Genomic DNA, 18,695 nt, shown 5'->3' on the forward strand with positions numbered 1-18,695 from the left:
CCTTTGCAACCTGCTGCGCTGGAGGTGGACCCTTGGGCTGAGGTGGGGTTGATGCAACCCATGGGTAGGGACCTATGGGTCCCCACCATTGGCAGGTGGAGTAGGCTGATAAGACAGAGGCTGCTGGAGCTTCACCTATACCATCCGTTGTTCCCCGCAGGTTGAGTCTTTAGATGCCAGGGCCGGCAGGACTTAGGTGGGCCTCTGTATGACATCATTGATGAAGAGATCATGGAGGTCAGCCCTGAGGCAGCAATGGTGGAATGAAGGAGTCCACACTGGACGAGGTGAAGTCCTGGAGACCCGGGCGCCGATAGGAGTATAGACGGACAGAGGGCGCCTGAATAAAAACAGGCCAAAGCCTGAGTAGGCCAAGTCCAGGACGTAGACTGTAGCGGTATAGTCAGACAATGCAGAGGTTGTCGCTCGGAGGGGATCAGAGAGGTAGTCAGGCAATGCAGAGGTCGTGGGTCTGGAGATAGGCAATAGCATTGTGCGAAGCAGTAGTCTGGATCTGGAGATAGACAGTAGCGTAGTCAGACGAAGCAGTGGTCTGGGTCTGGAGATACACAGTAGAGTAGTCAGGCGAAGCAGAGGTCAGGGCTTGGAGAGGATCAGAGGCATAATCAGGTAATGCAGAGGTCAGGGCTCGGAGAGGATCAGAGGCGTAGTCAGGCAATGCAGAGATCGTATCCAGGAGTCAAACGCAGACAAGGCAGGAAATCAGGAACACGAAAGCCCAAGGCAATGAGTAACTAGAAGATCAGTTGCGAAGGCAACTAGCAAAGGCTAGGCCCAGCCTTATATACCGGGCCCCATGATGTCACTGTGAGAAGGGCCAGCAGCCTCAGCGTGCTGCGGGCCTTTTAAAAGTTCTAGTGAGGTGTGCGCGTCTAGAGAGCCAGGCCTGCAAGGGAAGTGGCAGCAGCGTCCCCGCCACTCTGTGGGGCTGCCGGCAGCAGACAGGGCCACCGCAAGGAGGGCAACGCTGGGGATGCTCCCTCCGAGTTGGGAAGGAACCAGAGCCTGCCCCCGGGAAGGTGGCGAGAGGTGAGGAAGGCCGGCCGACATAACATGAGGTTTTAGCATTTCTTGGATTGGAAACAAGCAATTATGGAACACATTCATTTCAGATCGTAGCGGCTATTTCAGCTGTAGTTTCAGGATTGTTGGACATAGTCACATGTTGTTTTGGGCATTGGAAGTTTAGTATATTTGAGTCCTGTGTCTGTAATGTTGCTTCTATTTTCCAGGTTATTGGTGAGGTGACAGAAATGCTTGGATCGTTGGGCACTCATATGTGGTAGAGATACATAAACATGCTTGTCATTACCCCAATGGGTCCACATTTCGATTTGGCAGTGCATGGAATGACAGTGCATTGGTTTGGATGATTAGGGATGCGCTGGAGCCAGTTGCTTTCTTTCATATATTTGTTGATGCAGATCAGGGCTTGGCATGAAGTTTTGTTGGTTCATCTTGGGAGCAACAATCTGGGTAAATGGTTGTGTCACCAGCTGATTGATGCTGTTGGGATGGATCTGTCCATTGTTTTGGTTTGGTTACCTAATACTGTGGTATGTTGTTCAGATATCAATTCAAGGTCTGCTATGTCATATCAGGTAATTTGGGGACACAGTCATGCTAAAGCATGGTTGGGCTTGGAATATTTGTAGGTCCATTTATCTGACATGGGTTGGGATTTGTTGAATAATGTTTTCCAGGATGCATTGGAGGGTGCTGTGATCATGAAATCTCAGGTCGCATCTTTGGCAGAGTCCCAGGACAAGTCATTGACTAGCCTTTGACCCGTGACAGAATATCCGAGAAGGTGTCAGTTTGCAGAATAGTGTTAGCAGATTGGTCAGGCAGGCTGAATGGTTGACTCTGGGGAACCCTATGTGGATTTGACATGATTGGGCATAGTGATGAGGTAGAACCCTTACACAGAGATGACTTGTGCTGTCTGGTACCTACACGCTAAGTGTCCTAGGGGTGGTACATTTTACTTGGGCAAGATGGATACTCATCAGGGAAGGTTGGTGGATTACCTATTAATTGTTACACTTGGGTATTGGAGATGATCTTGTATTAATAAAGCTGCAACGTTTTGATTCCAATGATTGGTGTGGAGCTGAATTTTGGCTTTGAATGAGTGTGCATTTGTTTGAAGAGGGTTGGTGCAAGCAGAGTCCTGCCTGTCCATTTTTTCCTTTTCAGAAATGTCCAAGATTTAAAACCTTTTGCAAAAGAGGAACAAAATCCTCCCAGCAAACTGGCTAGTGGGTTTGTTATGTTTTATCTGCTCATTTGTTCACTGTTATATAGTGAGAGGAGGCTTATATTGAATCAGATTCTGCATGGAGTAGGTGAGACAAGGCAAATCATAGGACCATCAAGCACACTGCAAGCTGGAAGTCTTTATATTTATTTTCTCTTTGTGTCAGAATGGGCTTATATGTGGAGCACATCTGTACAGTGTGGAGCACATCTGTATCCATAACTCTAGTCTGGAATGGCTAATGAAGTCCGACTTTTAACCCCATAGTTCATCTATGAATGAAAGCTGGGTTTTACAATTCCATTCTTCATAAACTATGACCTCAAGAGGATGCCCTTACATGTCCATGAGAGAAAAGCCAGAACTAAATAAGGAGATCAGAGCACAGGATTAGATCTCCATGAGCAATTTGTTGCTGTATTACAGATCATTTGAAAAATAAGTTCCTACTTAGCCAAAACCCTATGATGATACTATTGGTGATATCACAAAATGTGTGCACTATCACACCCGACATGACACAGGAACAATTGAATTCATTATCTCAAACTGGACTGCTCTTCAGAAGAAAAGGTTATCAATACACAGAAATCTTCATGGACTATTTTACAAACAAAAAAAAAATGAAATTTTAATAAAAGCAGAGATAGTAATTCATGCTACTCCATAATCATGCAGATGTTTCCCCTAAGTAATCATTACCAATTATAGACAGTGTAGTGCATGCAAATCTTTATTGTATAATAAATACACACATAATAATTAACTGAGCACATTGCATGAGAAGAAAGGCTAAGCCAACGTTAGAAATGTCATTCTGTTTCAAAAGGACCTTTTTTGTTTATAATTATTAAACATAATTAAGAAACCTTACTCCACTGCTATGACAGTCATCACAGCTTTAAAATATTTAGCTTTCAAAACTGAAGATTAACATTCCAGTATATTGTGCTTATGTTTAAAAATATCTTAATTGCACAATTTAAATTCCATTGTTAAATGTTGCTTTCTCAGTAACACTTTTTAAAAGTTTAAACTTTTGTGCTTTTCTAAAATAGAAAATGGGTCAATAGCAATCAAAATGGTTATTCTGAGAATATAAATACAATTTGATATCTTTATTGATCTTTCTCATCACACACCATCAGAAAAATAAACTTTACTTAACCAGTGCAGAATCAATGCATGGTAATTTATATGATAAAAAAGGAATATATTTAACTACATGTATTTAGTTGATATTTTCAGTCCTTTCACATTTCTAGTGTCAGTACTTAAGATTTATAATGGCATACAAGAAGCACGGTATATTAGTGGCCATTCAGAAGTTTTGATGGAATATTACATATCACATGTAGACTATTATTTGACAACATATCTAGAGGGTAATTCTCAAAGGGATTCAGCTAACCAGGGAGTCACCAGCTAGATCAAAGGATCTGAATATTGCCCTGTGCAGAGCAGCTGTGAGTATTTCATGAGGTGGAGCTGGGTTGGAAGAGTAAACTATTCATGTACACAGAAATAGATTCCCCCACCACCTAACCTCATCCCCAGATATTATGAGGCAAAGTATGTGGGAATTTTTCTACCTGCATATTAAAGTATTTTCAAAGAGAAACGACCTGGATAATTTCTCTTTGAAAATTCCTAACACATACACATCTGCAAAAGTAGCTGTATACTTCTTCCCTAGGCAGCTAAGTGAAAGTTGCCCCATAACACTGCAAATCCTTAAGAAGGTAGTTTTGCAGAAGAAGAAAATCTGGGGGTGTACCCTGGTCCTACAGGAGACAATAATGTGCATTATGTAAAGAAAAAAAATGCACAAGCACATCCATAGAAAATAAATAAATAATAATTTGAACATGCTGCCATAACAAATAGAGTGTGGGGATGGAGATGGGAGTAAATACATGCACACGAAAGATGCATAAAAGAACAGGAGAAACAATGTTTACAGAATGAATAAAATTAGATGCATGCAGAGAAATGATTATTTGCATTGAGAATATAATATAACAGTCTGGCATCTAGTTTACCTTCACTGTCTGACATGGCATGCTGAAAATCATCCATGATAAATGCTAGATCCCGATCGTAGCCTCGATTCCTTGATTCTTCCCTCATATGTTGCTGTACTTCAGGTAGTGAATGACTTGACCCAAATTGTTCTCTGGTATCTGCAGATATTGGTGGCAATGGTCCAGCAGCAGCTCGAGCCATCCCCATTGGCTGGCCTACTGGACTTAATGGGCTTTCTTCCTCAGAGTTCTGTGCCACTATCGGAATTCTTCCTCTGCTTTGGCTAATAGGAAGACTAGATGGCTTTGTTCTACCAGAAGGGGATGCATGACTGAAGGAAACGTCGAGTGATTCAGTCTCCTGAGCTTTTAGTCTTAATGAAGAGCTAGATAGATCTCTTTTAATTGACAAGTCAAGCCCATAGACTGATGAGGGTCGAGATGAAGGCCTTGATCTACTACCACTACTATAGGATTTGTCAGTTTCATCTTGCAGTGTAGATCTCATTGTTGGACTAAGTGTTGTCCCAACACTTGTTCCAAGACCTGCTGTTAAAGGACCAATATATTTTTGTTGGTCTGTGATATTTTTTCTGAGGCCAAAGGTGATATCATCCTGAAGAAGTCTTGCCCTTGAAGAAATACCAGGAATTGATGAAGTACTTGAACTTAAATAGTTTGCATAATCTGATTCAAAGTCTCTGTTTTCTTGGATAGGAGAAAACTTTGTCAGTTTAGGGTCCATCAGAGGCTTTTTATGTTTTGATTGCTTTTGGTAAAGGATTGCTGGCGGAAGCTGTTTTGCAGCCTGTTTTTCAAGTGTTAGTCTACTGATACTATATTTTTCAGATTTGGGAAAATGTCTATAAATACTATCTGAATGATAATATGGGGAAAGTCCAGTTAGAGGATCTAAGCTTTCTGTTCCTCGACGAAACTCCTGCTTGATCTGATGCTTGAGAAGTTTTAGCTCATAAGGATCCTCCATTGAATCTTCATCTGTTTTGCCATAAGTATGTAGCCTAGAGGAAGTTGGTAAAGGTGCCAAGAAGTCTGTTACTTCTTGAGTTCTCCGTGCCTCTGTGGTTCGAAGAAGACGATCTGTTTTTAATAGATCTTTGTCATGTACATTATAAGCAGAACTCAATGTTGTTGAACCTTTCGTAAGTTCTCCAATATCATCAATCAACATGTAATTTCTGGATGCATGGTGTTCTAAATCTGCATAATAAGACTCTGCAGATATGCTAGACATGGGACTACTTGCCATGCTACTTCTTTCATCCAATCCTATTCTTAAATCCAAATTACTGTACTTACCGAGGTGAGAAACAGCATAAGAACTGTCAGAGGAAACTGCTATCAAAAGAGGCTGGTTCCTGATAACCTCATAGTTTGTGGTTATTTTGGGCTCCAAATCGAGTGCACTTTGCCTTGGTTTCTGCTGTATCATTACCATTTGTGATGAGTGCTGATAAGAGGGCTGTTGGCTTGGTTGAGGTTGAGTTTGGGGGGTAAAGGACATAGTTGGCACAGCTTGAAAGGAAGGCTGAGTCTGATAGGGTGAAACTTGTTGATATAAAGGCTGTGAGTAATGGGTCTGTTGAGGGTACTGGGTTGGTGCTTGTGTAGGAAGTGCAGGAGAAGAGTACTGATATTGAACATATGGACTTGTTGGAGGAGCAAACTGAGATTCAGCCTGGGTTTGAGGTGGCAGATATTGATTAAATTCTGCTTGAGGGGCAGTTCTTGGCCTTTCAAAGCCAAGCTGGCCTTCTATTCTGTTGGGCCGGGTATTATTAACTTCACTGTCTGACATGTAGTCCCGCTCTTCTGCTACCCCTTGCAAGTATGCTCGTTCTCGTTTTTCTCTCTCTTTCAATAAGGCTTCTTTCCTCCTGTTGATGCCCATTTCCAAGTACCTTAACTTTGCATCTATTTCTTTTTCTTCCTCATCTAATTCTGCTTGTTTCTTTCTGAGTTTGGCTGACTCACGTTCTACCAAATCCAATTCCCTGTCAATATCTTGGAGAATTTTGGCTCTGGCCATGGTGGTGGTTCTACAGATTCTTCTCCGGGAAACTGACCCCACAGTACCATATACTTGCTGAGTACCTTCTGTAGCCTCTTCTGGTGGTGGATTGGGTAGAGTTCGTTTTACCTTCTTTTGTGTGCCACCTTGGGAATGTTTGGCCTATAATAAAAAAATTAAGTGCACTTATTAAACATGTATTACAGTGACTTACAGTTCATGCTTCATTGTTATGTAGACTCATTCCACTGACATGCCATTGGCTGATAAACAGAAGCACACCAGTCAACTGACTGACAGGGAATTGCAGGGGGTTTGAATGTTTGACATCAAGTAGAACATTTTATCAACTTGTATTTGCACAATACTTATAGTGACATTTCAACTTCTCTTCAGAAAACTGCAAAATCGCTCTCATTAGTGCCAGCATTCATATACTAATGAAAAGGATTTAAAGTTATTTAAAGCTACAATTTTACATTTAACATCTGGAACTAATGAGGATTCTTGCTCTCTTACTTGTAAATACTGCGACTGTAGCTAGAGTAGACAATTCTGATGTTACTTGAGGGGGAGGGGCTGCCGTTTTCAAACAAAAGAATGGAATTTCATAGTTGTAATATTTCTATCATTACACTTTAATACAACCTGGCAGTGAATTGGCTACCTATTGATTGCTTTTGAGAGGAATGCATTAAGAATACACTTGCTGTAACAATCAATGTCTGGAATGCCATTATCCAAAAATTCATAAATCTGGTTAATGGTATTGACCAATTTTACTTAATATTTAAACTCGATAAAATAGTGCATAACACTCCATAAGTGCGTTGTTTGCAAGTGTAATTTACAGAGCCTGGAAGCATTCCTTTACCTCTTGTGTAGGATCTATATTACAGAGCTACAGGAAAGGCTGTCTACTGAAATCCCATGGAAAGCAGTAATTATTAAATATTTAAACACAATCCACTTGCAGCACTAACTGTTAAAGGGATAAAACTGGTAAAATAATACAAACAATGAGGTCAATATTCAAAGCCATTTAGAAAGACAACTCACAGGTTATCCATCTAAATGGCAAGTTTTGCAATATTGAGACATTGATCCGGCTAGATTTTAGCCATATAAGTCATTATCCAGCCGGATGTATTATGGAGCCGGATAAAAAATAGGCATTGTGCGGCTTCCCTAACTAAACTGTCTAACTAAGCAAAATTTCAGTTCTAACCAGCTAAACTAGCCGGATGCCTCAGAGCAGGACTAAAATTACCCAGCTTTGTGTCACTGCTTATCCGGACAACTTCCAAAAATATACAATTAAGTAACACTCCTAAGATTAAAAAAACACAACAAAACATAATCGCGGGGCTCTCGGCTGTAATGAAATTCTTGATGCCAGCTCTTGAGCCCTCCCACCCTCCGTTCCTGCTAAATACGAGAAAATATACAATTAAGTAACACTCCTTAGATTAAAAAACCAAAACAAAACATAATTAATTATACCATCCATATTATGAAAATACCATAATATCATCCATATTATTTATTTATTTTATTTATTTATGTGTTTTTTTATACCGAAGTATTAGTATTGGCCTTCACTCCGGTTTACATTTAGAACAACTAAATACATTAAAACAGAGGTGCAACTTTACAGGGAATAACATACTCTTAGTTATTATGATTTTAATATATAGGGTTTAATATATGTCTTATTATGATTTTAATATATAGGGTTATTGGTTTGTTTGAAAAAAACATGTATTGGATTTCATCATAGATGCTGTATGTCCCCTGATGAAGCCATATAGGAGAAACAAGGGCTTCTTGTAGGGTGATTGATGATCATATGGAGGGAGAATCGTTGTTATTCAAGATATGTGAGAAAAGATTTTAACGTCGAAGGTCGATTGGTGAATAATATACAGGGAGAATCGTTGCCAGTTGAAGATGTGGAAAGATTTCAGCCCTGATCGTGGCAGCATATAACACATATAGGAACTGAGGAGAAATTGTTGGTTATCTACACATTGAAGATTCAATAATCATTGAGAGAGTCTTTTCTCTATCAAAGGCCATACATGACAGTATAGTTAATAAAGTGTATAATATAATGATCAATATGGTAGCCATTAAATATCTGTACAATTATTCCTTGCACTAAGAGTTGTAAATGGCACAAAAGCCATAAGGGTCTATAAGTCAGTTATTGATGAAAAAATATATTTGAATAAGCTTGTGTTATGATTGAATATTGTTTTAATATTGAAGAATGTATGTGTATTAGTTTGTATGTGCATAAGGGTGAGTGTCAGTCATGTTATTTGGATATATTTTTATGGTAAAAGTTGTTTAAATTTTGATAAAAAAAAGTTTGTATGCATATTATTACTTGCCTTTTTTTGTTAAGGTGAACACATTTTACAGCAGAAACCCAAAATAAAATTGCATGCCTCCAAATGGAGCAGAAAAATAAAAATGTTTTCAATCCACATTTATAAGGTCAAAGTTTTATTTACAAGTTGGTTCTGGTAAGACTATTAAGACATTTCTGCTTATTGTGATGACAGCATTGCAAACTTTATCCTTAGGCTACCTTGCAAAAAGACCTATTGCTACTGCCGACTGACTCCACCACTTACAGACTGTCAGTAATAATGATTAATAAGCAGGGACAAAAACACAGGAACACAAGCCTCTGTAAAGAAATATACTGCATTGGTCCAATTATAAATATTTTATTCCCAAGCTCTCATATATGAGATATTGTCATATTTGAAGTTAACATATATTCATGCCACACAGCAATTCCTTTCTCTGGGGAATAACTTACAGCTTACATAAAGGACAGGTTATTCACCTTCCTCCAACATCTGGGTGTGCACCACTTCCAGCTCCTCATGTGATGCACTGGCTTGTAATAGAAATTCTTTATTCATGTCTATTTCCCGTAGTATTGGGTCATATAGGGCCTCATTTTCTAAAGTATCGCAGGCCTGTGATACGTTAGGTAATGAGGCAATTCCAAATCATTAAATATTTGAACATGCTACACCAATACCTCTTAATCCAGATGTAACCTTAGTTTTTGAAGTCTTCACTCCTATAGAAATAACCGCCAGTTCTTATTTACTTAACCCTATTCTGTAGACGTAAACTTTTCTTGAAGACTGTAATCTGTAAACACCTGTATTTATTATAAGAACTTGTATTTACTATTTATATTTATTATTTAGCTATTAACATTGTTCTATTACCACTTGGTACTATTTCTCTCCTTCACCTCTAACTCTAAGTTCCTACTAAGTTAGCCATGTTATTTATACCCAATTGTTGGATGTAATTGTATATTTGTTTAATTGTTCAATCTGTTTGATGTAATTTTCTGTTCCTTGTTCCGTGTAAACCGAAGTGGTATGCACTAGTGCATGAACTCCGGTATATAAAAGCCTTTAAATAAAACAAATAAATAATGAGGGGCAGGGGTGGGGGGCCGAAACGGGGGGAGGTCCTGCGCTGCCGGTTTCGCACCCAATAGCGCCACCATAGAAGGTGTAGCTATTGGGCGCGGTATAGGACGCGGAAAGGCCCTTACCTTTTCGTCGTCCGCGGCGTCTTCGCGGAATCGGCCCCAGTAACTCCCCGACTCCTCCTCTTCCGGGGCTGACTCTGCCCCCATCTTGGTATCGCACGCGATAAGGGACTTTTTGCGTGCGAAACATCCCTTATTGTGTGCGAGCCGTCTGGTAAATGACCCCCATAATAAGGTATTCTTGCAATTCTTAAAGGTAAGTAAAACATTAAGGGCCGGATTTTAAAAGGGTTATGCGCATAAGGTATGCGTGTAATCCTTTTAAAATGCCCCTGCGCACCAAGTCTATATTGCATAGGCTTCCGGTGCGCGCAAAACCCCAGGACGCACGTAAGTCCCGGGGCTTTCTTGGGGTGGGCGTGTTGGGGGCATGACGCGGTCGGCGCGTCATCCGGGGGCGGTGCCGCGGGCGTGGTTTTGGCCCGGGGGCGTTCCAGGGGTGTGGCCGCGGCCTCCAGACCAGCCCCCGAACCGGAACATGGCGTGCGGCAGCCGGCCCAGCGCGCACAAAGTTACGCCTGCCTCGAGCAGGTGTAACTTGTGCGACAGAGGTAGGGGGGGTTTAGGATAGGGCCAGGGGGGTGGGTTAGGTAGGGGAAGGGAGGGGAAGGTGGGGGGAGGCAGAAGGAAAGTTCTCTCCAAGGCCGCTTCGATTTCAGAGCGGCCTCGGAGGGAATGGGCAAGTTGCACAAATGTGCACCCCCCTTGTGCGCGCTGACCCCGGATTTTATAAGATACGCGCGGCTGGTGTGCGAACAAAAGTACACGCGCGCACTGTGTTTTACAATGTACCCCTAAATACTTCTTTAGAAATGGGGAAAAAAGGGCGCCATGGGGAAGCCATGCACACTAACAGACACTTAAGCTCTGGAATTTGTTGCCAGAGGCTGTGGTTAAGGCAGCGTAGCTGGGTTTAGAAAAGGTTTGGACACATTCCTGGATGAGAAGTCCATAAACCACTTATTAGCCAAGCTGACTTAGGGAATGGCCACTTTTGTTGCCAGCATTAGTTTAATGTTTGGCTACTTGCCAGGTAGTCATATATACGTAATTACAAACCAGCGAAACAGCTAAGATCCTTCTCAAAAAACCTATTGGATATACCATCTGTCAGACTTGTCAGAATACATATAACGCGTAATAGAGCCTATCCTGTGGAATTCATTGCCAGACTTTCTCCGTCTTATTCCATCTAAACAGCAATTTAAGACATCATTAAAAACACATTTATTTCAGAAAGCTTTTAATTCCCCTGCTAGTACTGGTTCTTAAGTATTAGTGTCTCCCATCCTGACTTCCTCACCTACTGGCACTTTTCTGTATTTATTTTGTAACAGAGTTGTGTTTTGTGTTATTTTTGTTTTACCCCTATGTTTTATGCTTTTTATTATTTTACACAGATTATGTATGTTTTAACATTGTGAACCGTTTTGATTAATTTTCAATTGTAAAAGCGGTATACAAACACTTTTAAATAAATAAATCTTAGATTGGCCACTACTGGAAAAAGCTTGCTGGGCTTGATGGACCTTTGCTATGGCAACTTCTTATGTTCTTATGCTCATACCCGTCGATTTTAAAAGCAATGCTCATGCAAAAATGTCCACATATGTATGTGGGCCGCACGCAAGCAATGAGGATTTTAAAAAGCCACAAAATATGTGCATATGCACCTGTGTGCATGTGAGGAATAAGGAAGAAGAAAGAGGGTGGGGAATGGGTGTGGCATGGGCATTTCAGAGCAGATCCAAGGGGTCAGGATGAAGAACCAGAGGGGTCTGAAAAACCTCACTATTAACTGGAAAAACTGGTGGACTAATTGGAAAACTGGGAATGTGCCTCACGCAAGTTTGAAAATTCACTGACATATGCGCATAAAAGCTGACATGATCCTACTGAAGACACATGTACGCTAGCTGTGCTCTTATAACCTCTTAAAATTAGGAGCATACTCACGAATGGTTGTTGCAGTATTAAAACATATAGGCCTGATTTTCAAAAGCATTTATACATGTAAAACTGGGATTTTCATGTGTAAATGCACTTTACCCGAGTAAGTGGGCTATTGAAAATTGCTACAACAGATACCATTTAATTTTCCCTAGGATTTGCTTGCATAAGTACACTTTATGCATGTAAATGGCTTTTGAAAATTGCTATGATAGTATGCTACATTTACGCACATAACTCATTTGAAAATTCACCTGTATGTGCGTAAGTGTGTGCACAATTAAAAATTCAAGGATATCCTCGCTTGCCTGCTGATATGCGCCTGTATGGGTGGATGCGTGCTTGTTTTAAAATCGACCTGATGGTATAGAAAATAAAGTCCTGGATCTCGAGCAGTCATTGAAGAAGCTGACTTAGATATAGGAGCTGTCACAGGAACTTGGTACACAGAAAATCATGACGGGGATAGAGTTATACCCGGCTACAATCTATTCAGGAGGATCCGATATGCAGGAAGGGAGAAGGCATGGCATTATATTTAAAACATAATATTAAAAGCAACTGAATTGTAGGGCTTACAAGGTAAGGAAGAGGCACTGAGGGTCAATTTGTAAAGAGGGAATGGAGCATCAATTTATATTGGTGTAATATAGACACCTCCATCACAGACAGAAGAAATGGATTGAGATTTGGTAGAGGATCGTCACAAAATTGCTGTGAAAGGAGAGATGCTATAGTTAGGGGATTTCAATCTTCCAGATGTCATTGGGAAATCCCAGCATCCTGGATTCTCTGAAAGGAGAATCGTTCTGACAAACGGGTGGGAGAGATGCTGGACCTGGTGCTTATCAATCAGGACAGTAGCTCTGATGTTGTAGTTGTTGATCATTTAGGATCCAGTAATCACTGGATTGTGTGGTTCATGATTAGAGCACAAGAGATAAAGGCTTGTTCAAAGGCAAGGGTCCCAGAGATCAGGAAAACTAATTTTGTTAAAATGGGGGAGCACCTCAAGGAGTCATTAACTGGTTGGGGAAATCTAGGGGAAATAGAAGGGCAGTGGGCAAAATTAAAAGGAGACATCAAAAGGGCAACAAAGAAAGGTAAAAGAGGCCTCTATGATTTTCTAAAGTAGCTGAAAACGTAAGGGAGAAAAGGTTCGCATTCATAAAGTATAGGACATCAGAGAAAGAGGAAGTCAGGTGGCAACATCTGGAACGATTAAGAGAAGCTGGGAAAGTAGTCAGGAATGCAAAAATTCAAATGGAAGGAAAAATAGCAAATACAGTAAAACAGGGGGAAAAGACTTTTTAAAAAAAAGAAATGTTAGTGATACATGCAAAAGTGGCCTTGTGAGACTCAGAGGAGAAAAGGAGGAATATGTAGAGGCTGATGAGGAAAACACAAAATTGCTTAACAAATCTTTCTGTTCGGTGTTCACTGTGGAAGGGCCTGGAGCAGGACCACATAAAACAAACACAAATAAGATTGGCAGTGAGGTAAACCTCAATCGATTTTCAGAAGAGAGTGTTCGTGAGGAGCCAATTAAACTTAAAGTGGATAAGGTGATGGGGCCAGATGAGATACATCCGAGGGTACTAAGGGAACTTATGATGGCCTGGCAGCTCCGCTGGTGACCTTTTCAATGATTCTTTAGAGTCTGGAGTATTTCTGGAGGACTGGAAAAGGGCAGATGTGGTTCCTAGTCACAAAAGTGGAAGTAAGGAGGAGGCTGGGAACTACGGGTCCGTCCGTCCGTCTGACTTCTGTAGTGAGCAAATTAATGAAATCACTGTTAAACCAATGCATGGTGCAGTTTCTGGAATCCAATGGATTGCCAGATCCCAGGCAGCAGGTTTCTACTAGAGGTAAAGCTTGTCAGATGAATCTGATCAATTTCTCTGATTGAGTGACCAGAGCGCTATATGTAGTGTATTTGGATTTCAGTAAGGTATTTGACACGATTCCACACCAAAGACTTACAAATAAAGTGTGCGCCCTTAGTATGGAACCTAGAATGTCTGACTGGGTTAGAAACTGAGTAGGAGGCAACAATGGGTAGTGGTAAATAGATTTTACTCAGAGGAGGGGGGTTACTAGTGGTGTGCCTCAGGGTTCAGGCCTGGGACTGATTCTTTTCAACATCTTTGTGAGCGACATGGCGGAAGGATTGACAAGAAAGGCTTGTCTCTTTGCCAATGATACCAAAATGTGCAACAAGATGGCCAGGAAAGTGTGGAAAACATGAGCAGGGATCTAGTGAAGCTCAAGGATTTGTGTTTAGGATAGAAAATCCCATGGGAAAGGTACGGTATTGGAGGTGAAATTCTTCTAACCCAAAAGAAGAGCAGGATCTGATGATCTTAAGGTGGCCAAATAGGTAAAAGCGACGGCAAAACCCATAAATATGTTTGGCTGCACAGGGAGAGGAAAGGTCAGCAGAAAAAGAGAGGTGATATTGCCCCTGTATAAGTCCCTGGTGAGACTTTATTTGGAATACTGTGTACATTTCTGGACCACATCTTCAAAAGGATAACAAAATGAATGGAGTCTGTTCAGAGGTTGGCTACTAAAATGACCAGTGGTCTTTGTTGTAAAGCAAATGTGATAGGTTTAAAGATCTAAACATGTACACCCTAGAGAGAGAGTGAGATAGGGCAGATGTGATAGAGACATTTAAAATCTCAAAGGAGTCCATGTACACAGGTAAGCCTCTTTGAACAAAGGGTCATGGGATAAGGATGAGAGGGGGTAGACTCAGTAGTAATCTTACAAATTATTTCTTTACAGAAACAGTGGAGGTTGTGGAGGAGAAAACAGTATCTGAATTCAAAAAAACATGGGATAAATATAGGGCATCTGTGAGGGGGTGATGAGAATTGTAAGGGCCATATGGTTTTTTTTTCTGTCATCATGTTTCTAAGTTTCTAACTTTAGCAAGATAACATTTAGGGAGATACCAGAAGATTTTACTACTGTATGCAGCAACATTTGAAGTCTGTCTTCATACTGGACACTGGCCTGTGTTACTGCAAAGAAATACAGAAGAAGAACTTTGACCAGAATAACAATATGTGACTAAGTTATCTGAGCTGCTTGTTTAACTTAAGGGTTATAGCTTCTCTCTGCAAACAATGAGCTAAGCAGCCCAGGTGGGTGTGTCAGAAACAGGTCCCAGACTAAAAAACAGTCCAAGAGAACATGGAATCATAAAACAGTCTATCCAAAAGATCAGGTTTATCAGACAGGTTGTCTCACAGAGGAGTGGTGACACAGAAGGGCAGCTCACCAGTCAACAGGTTACAGGACTGAGATTGCACATCCTGTCAGGAGTATCCACGTGGCAGAAGCAGTGACTCCCCTAGGGGAAAGGGGGGGCCAGCAGTCTGAAATGAAGGAGAGACCTTGAGGGTTTTTTATGGCTTCTGCTTGACTATGCATGAGTTCTTACATAGTCATGCTTTATTTGTTAAAAGTAGCCTTGGAGCAGGCTCAAAGGTGGCAGAAGAAGAACAATTAACACCTGAAAACGACACCTGAGCCATCACCCCCATCCCTCACTGGACGAAGGAGATGAGCTCCTGTGTCCAGGAAGGTTGCATATAAGAAAGTCCTGCTGTTATCTGGCTGCTCAAGTCAAATCTTTCTTTTATTCTCCAGGGCTCATACAAGTCTCCTTAGCATAGCAAGTGACTGGGACCAACAACACCGGCTCCATTCGACAGAGACTGCCTCTGAGACCTCCCCACAGAACCTGTTCCAGGAGGAAATGGAAGGTAATTTCCTAAATTTAAGGGGGTAGTTAGCTAGCTACATTTATTAATATATCCTAAGCAAGTCAAAGTTTCTGATATGTTTAAGTTCACTAATGATGCAGAGCTGTGTTACGGAATGTATAGGCAAGTGTTGTCTATGTTATTCTAACCCCTAAACCTGAAAGGTATGATCAATAAAAATCTGATTGTGAGGCAAACGTGGTCTTTTCTAAGTTGCTTGGGTTGCCTATGTATAGGAAGTAATGGGTGGTCAGTTTTTGTAGTTCTGCCCTTCCTCCAGAGACAGGGAAAGGCAAGAGAGGGGAGGAAGCTGTCTGCAATCCGCAGATACAGAATATCCTTATATTTTCCTACAACTTGTCCACTTGCTGGCTTAGTGAATATGGACCTCAGTACTTCATGTATCAAACTAACCTATATGAATAAATAGAAGTTGATTAATTAGAAGCATCTCTCAAGGAAGGTAACTGTATACCTCCATGCTCAGTGTTAAAGTCTACATGTACAATGTGCACCCAGCCTTTAACATTATTTTCTTATGCATACATTCACTTTGAAAATCCTTCCTTAATTAGCTGAGTAGACGGGAAAGTGGCCATGCACAAAATCTTAACTGAACCAAGCTGGGCATAACTTATGCATGCATGCTTTTAAAAATTCACAAATATGTGCATAAGTCATATTCCTACCCCAGCTCCGTTCTCAGAATGCCCACCCCCAGTGAGTGTAAAGCTTGAGCTGAAACAAGCTAAGCACATATTTTATGTGTACTGGCCCTTGGCATAAAACAGGGTTTTATCGCCTAACAGCCCTCATTACAAGATATTCCAGGGGAAGCCGAAACACTTACTGTCCCTGCAGTCACCTCTTTGAGGCTGCTTTTTTTCCTAACTACATCTCTACAATAACTGCACATCCCGTAGATGTTTGTTTGTCCATGAACAGGGGCTGCCTCTTGGGTGCCTCTGTACAGTGCTGCATAGGTCTAGCAGTGCTGTACAAATGAGAAATAGTAGTAGTAGCAGTGCACTCTATAATCAATTCCAGATGACATTCAAATGACAACGAGCTCACGTTCCTTTATGATCCCAAGTATGACAATCATCTGAAGTCCCCACATTAACAATCTTACTTGCAAGCTATAGACAGGTTTATTTTAGGTCACCACCAATTTTCCACCAGACTATTGATTTCAAAAGTGTTTCAGTGCATTAAATAGTTCAAATGAAACTTGTCAGTTTGCTGAGAGCACAAATATGAGGACACTGGCAGGATTACAAATATATCAACATTTTCTAATGTCTGCGTTCCATTCCACCTGCTCCCCCCAAAAATAACAGAGTCACAAATTCAAAGAAAGAAATACAAGCTGCCTATTAGACTTCACATGGGAGGGTTATATACTGGGCATTTTAATGTGGGTTAGTTCCCGTGGTATTCACTAAATGGAGATAAGTGCAACACGTCAAAACTAAGGTAGAGGTGATTCCCGTGATCGGGAACACACAGACATTTACTAGGGGCAGTAACTTCTATGTGTTGCCTCCCGAAACCGACTGCCTCCTGGCCCTATCCCTACTTTCCTCCCCACGACGGTATATAAAACTCTACAAATAAAAAAAATAAAAAAATATATTCCATAGTTAAGACCCACATCCAACTCATAACCCTGTTACCATGCAAAATGTGAAAAATGACAACCCTCTTGCATTGGCCCAGCCTCCCACTTCCCCCTACTACCAGCAGGAGCTCCAAGGCATAATAAATTGCTCCTGCTCCACCGGTACCATCATCCAGAATGATACCCGGTGATCCCGCTCCACTGGTACCGTCATCCAAAATGATACCTGGTGATCCCGCTCCACCGGTACCGTCATTCAAAATGATACCGGGTGATCCCGCTCCACCGGTACCATCATCCAAAATGATACCGGGTGATTCCGCTCCACCGGTACCATCATTCAAAATGATACCATGTGATCCTGCTCCACTGGTACCATCATTCAAAATGATACCGGGTGATCCCACTCCACCGGTACCATCATTCAAAATGATACCCGGTGATCCCACTGCACCGGTACCATCATCCAGAATGATACCCGGTGATCCCGCTCCACCGGTACCATCATTCAAAATGATACCAGGTGATCCTGCTCCACTGGTACCATCATTCAAAATGATACCGGGTGATCCCGCTCCACCGGTACCATCATCCAGAATGATACCCGGTGATCCCGCTCCACCGGTACCATTATCCAGAATGATACCAGGTGATCCCGCTCCACCGGTACCATCATTCAAAATGATACCGGGTGATCCCGCTCCACCGGTACCATCATCCAGAATGATACCGGGTGATCCCGCTCCACCGGTACCAACATCCAAAATGATACCGGGTGATCCCGCTCCACCGGTACCATCATCCAAAATGATACCGGGTGATCCCACTCCACCGGTACCATCATCCAAAATGATACCGGGTGATCCCGCTCCACCGGTACCATCATCCAGAATGATACCAGGTGATCCCCTTACAAGTGAGGCAAAAGGGAACCTCGGGTCAGCACTCTTCTGTCCCCATACATCTTAACTTATATAAACCATTTTATTGTAAATTAGCACTTTCTAAATAATAATTTCCAGCATTTTCCAGCTTAGTAAAAGGAAGGACAGCTTGATCTAAAAGCCTCAGCTTTCCCAGATGTTTTTCAAATGCCAAGAAATGTCTTTACTGCCAGTCTTTATTAAGTGTGACGCTCTCATGTATTGTAAGTAAGCAGCATTAATACGTTGTAGTATGTTATAAGATTTTGTTTTGTTTTCAGCTGTTTTACTATTTTTCTAATTCTGAGACATGTTCAGAAAACAAACACCAAAGGGCCGGAAGTACTAAATATAAGGTAGATTTTAAAAAGACCCTGCGTGCGCCCATAGGTGTGCGGTTCCCGGCACACGCACATGGACGCTACCATTGTATAACATGCGCAGACTGGGAGGGAACTTCCCTACACCCCTGCCTAACCTTCCTACTTTTCCCCTT

The 18,695-nt window shown here is 41.5% G+C and overlaps 1 protein-coding gene across 1 annotated transcript in view; it reads right to left on the reverse strand.

Annotated features, from left to right (window-relative positions):
* PCLO (piccolo presynaptic cytomatrix protein) overlaps positions 1-18,695 on the reverse strand; it is a 351,707-nt gene that overhangs the window by 290,155 nt on the left and 42,857 nt on the right. The window contains exon 2 of the mRNA XM_029615912.1: positions 4,324-6,499. Within this exon, the coding sequence (XP_029471772.1) occupies positions 4,324-6,499 (2,176 nt within the window). The remainder of the gene's footprint in view (positions 1-4,323; positions 6,500-18,695) is intronic.

This window comes from Rhinatrema bivittatum, chromosome 9 (genome assembly GCF_901001135.1).
Source record: "Rhinatrema bivittatum chromosome 9, aRhiBiv1.1, whole genome shotgun sequence".
Taxonomy (NCBI): Eukaryota; Metazoa; Chordata; class Amphibia; order Gymnophiona; family Rhinatrematidae; genus Rhinatrema; species Rhinatrema bivittatum.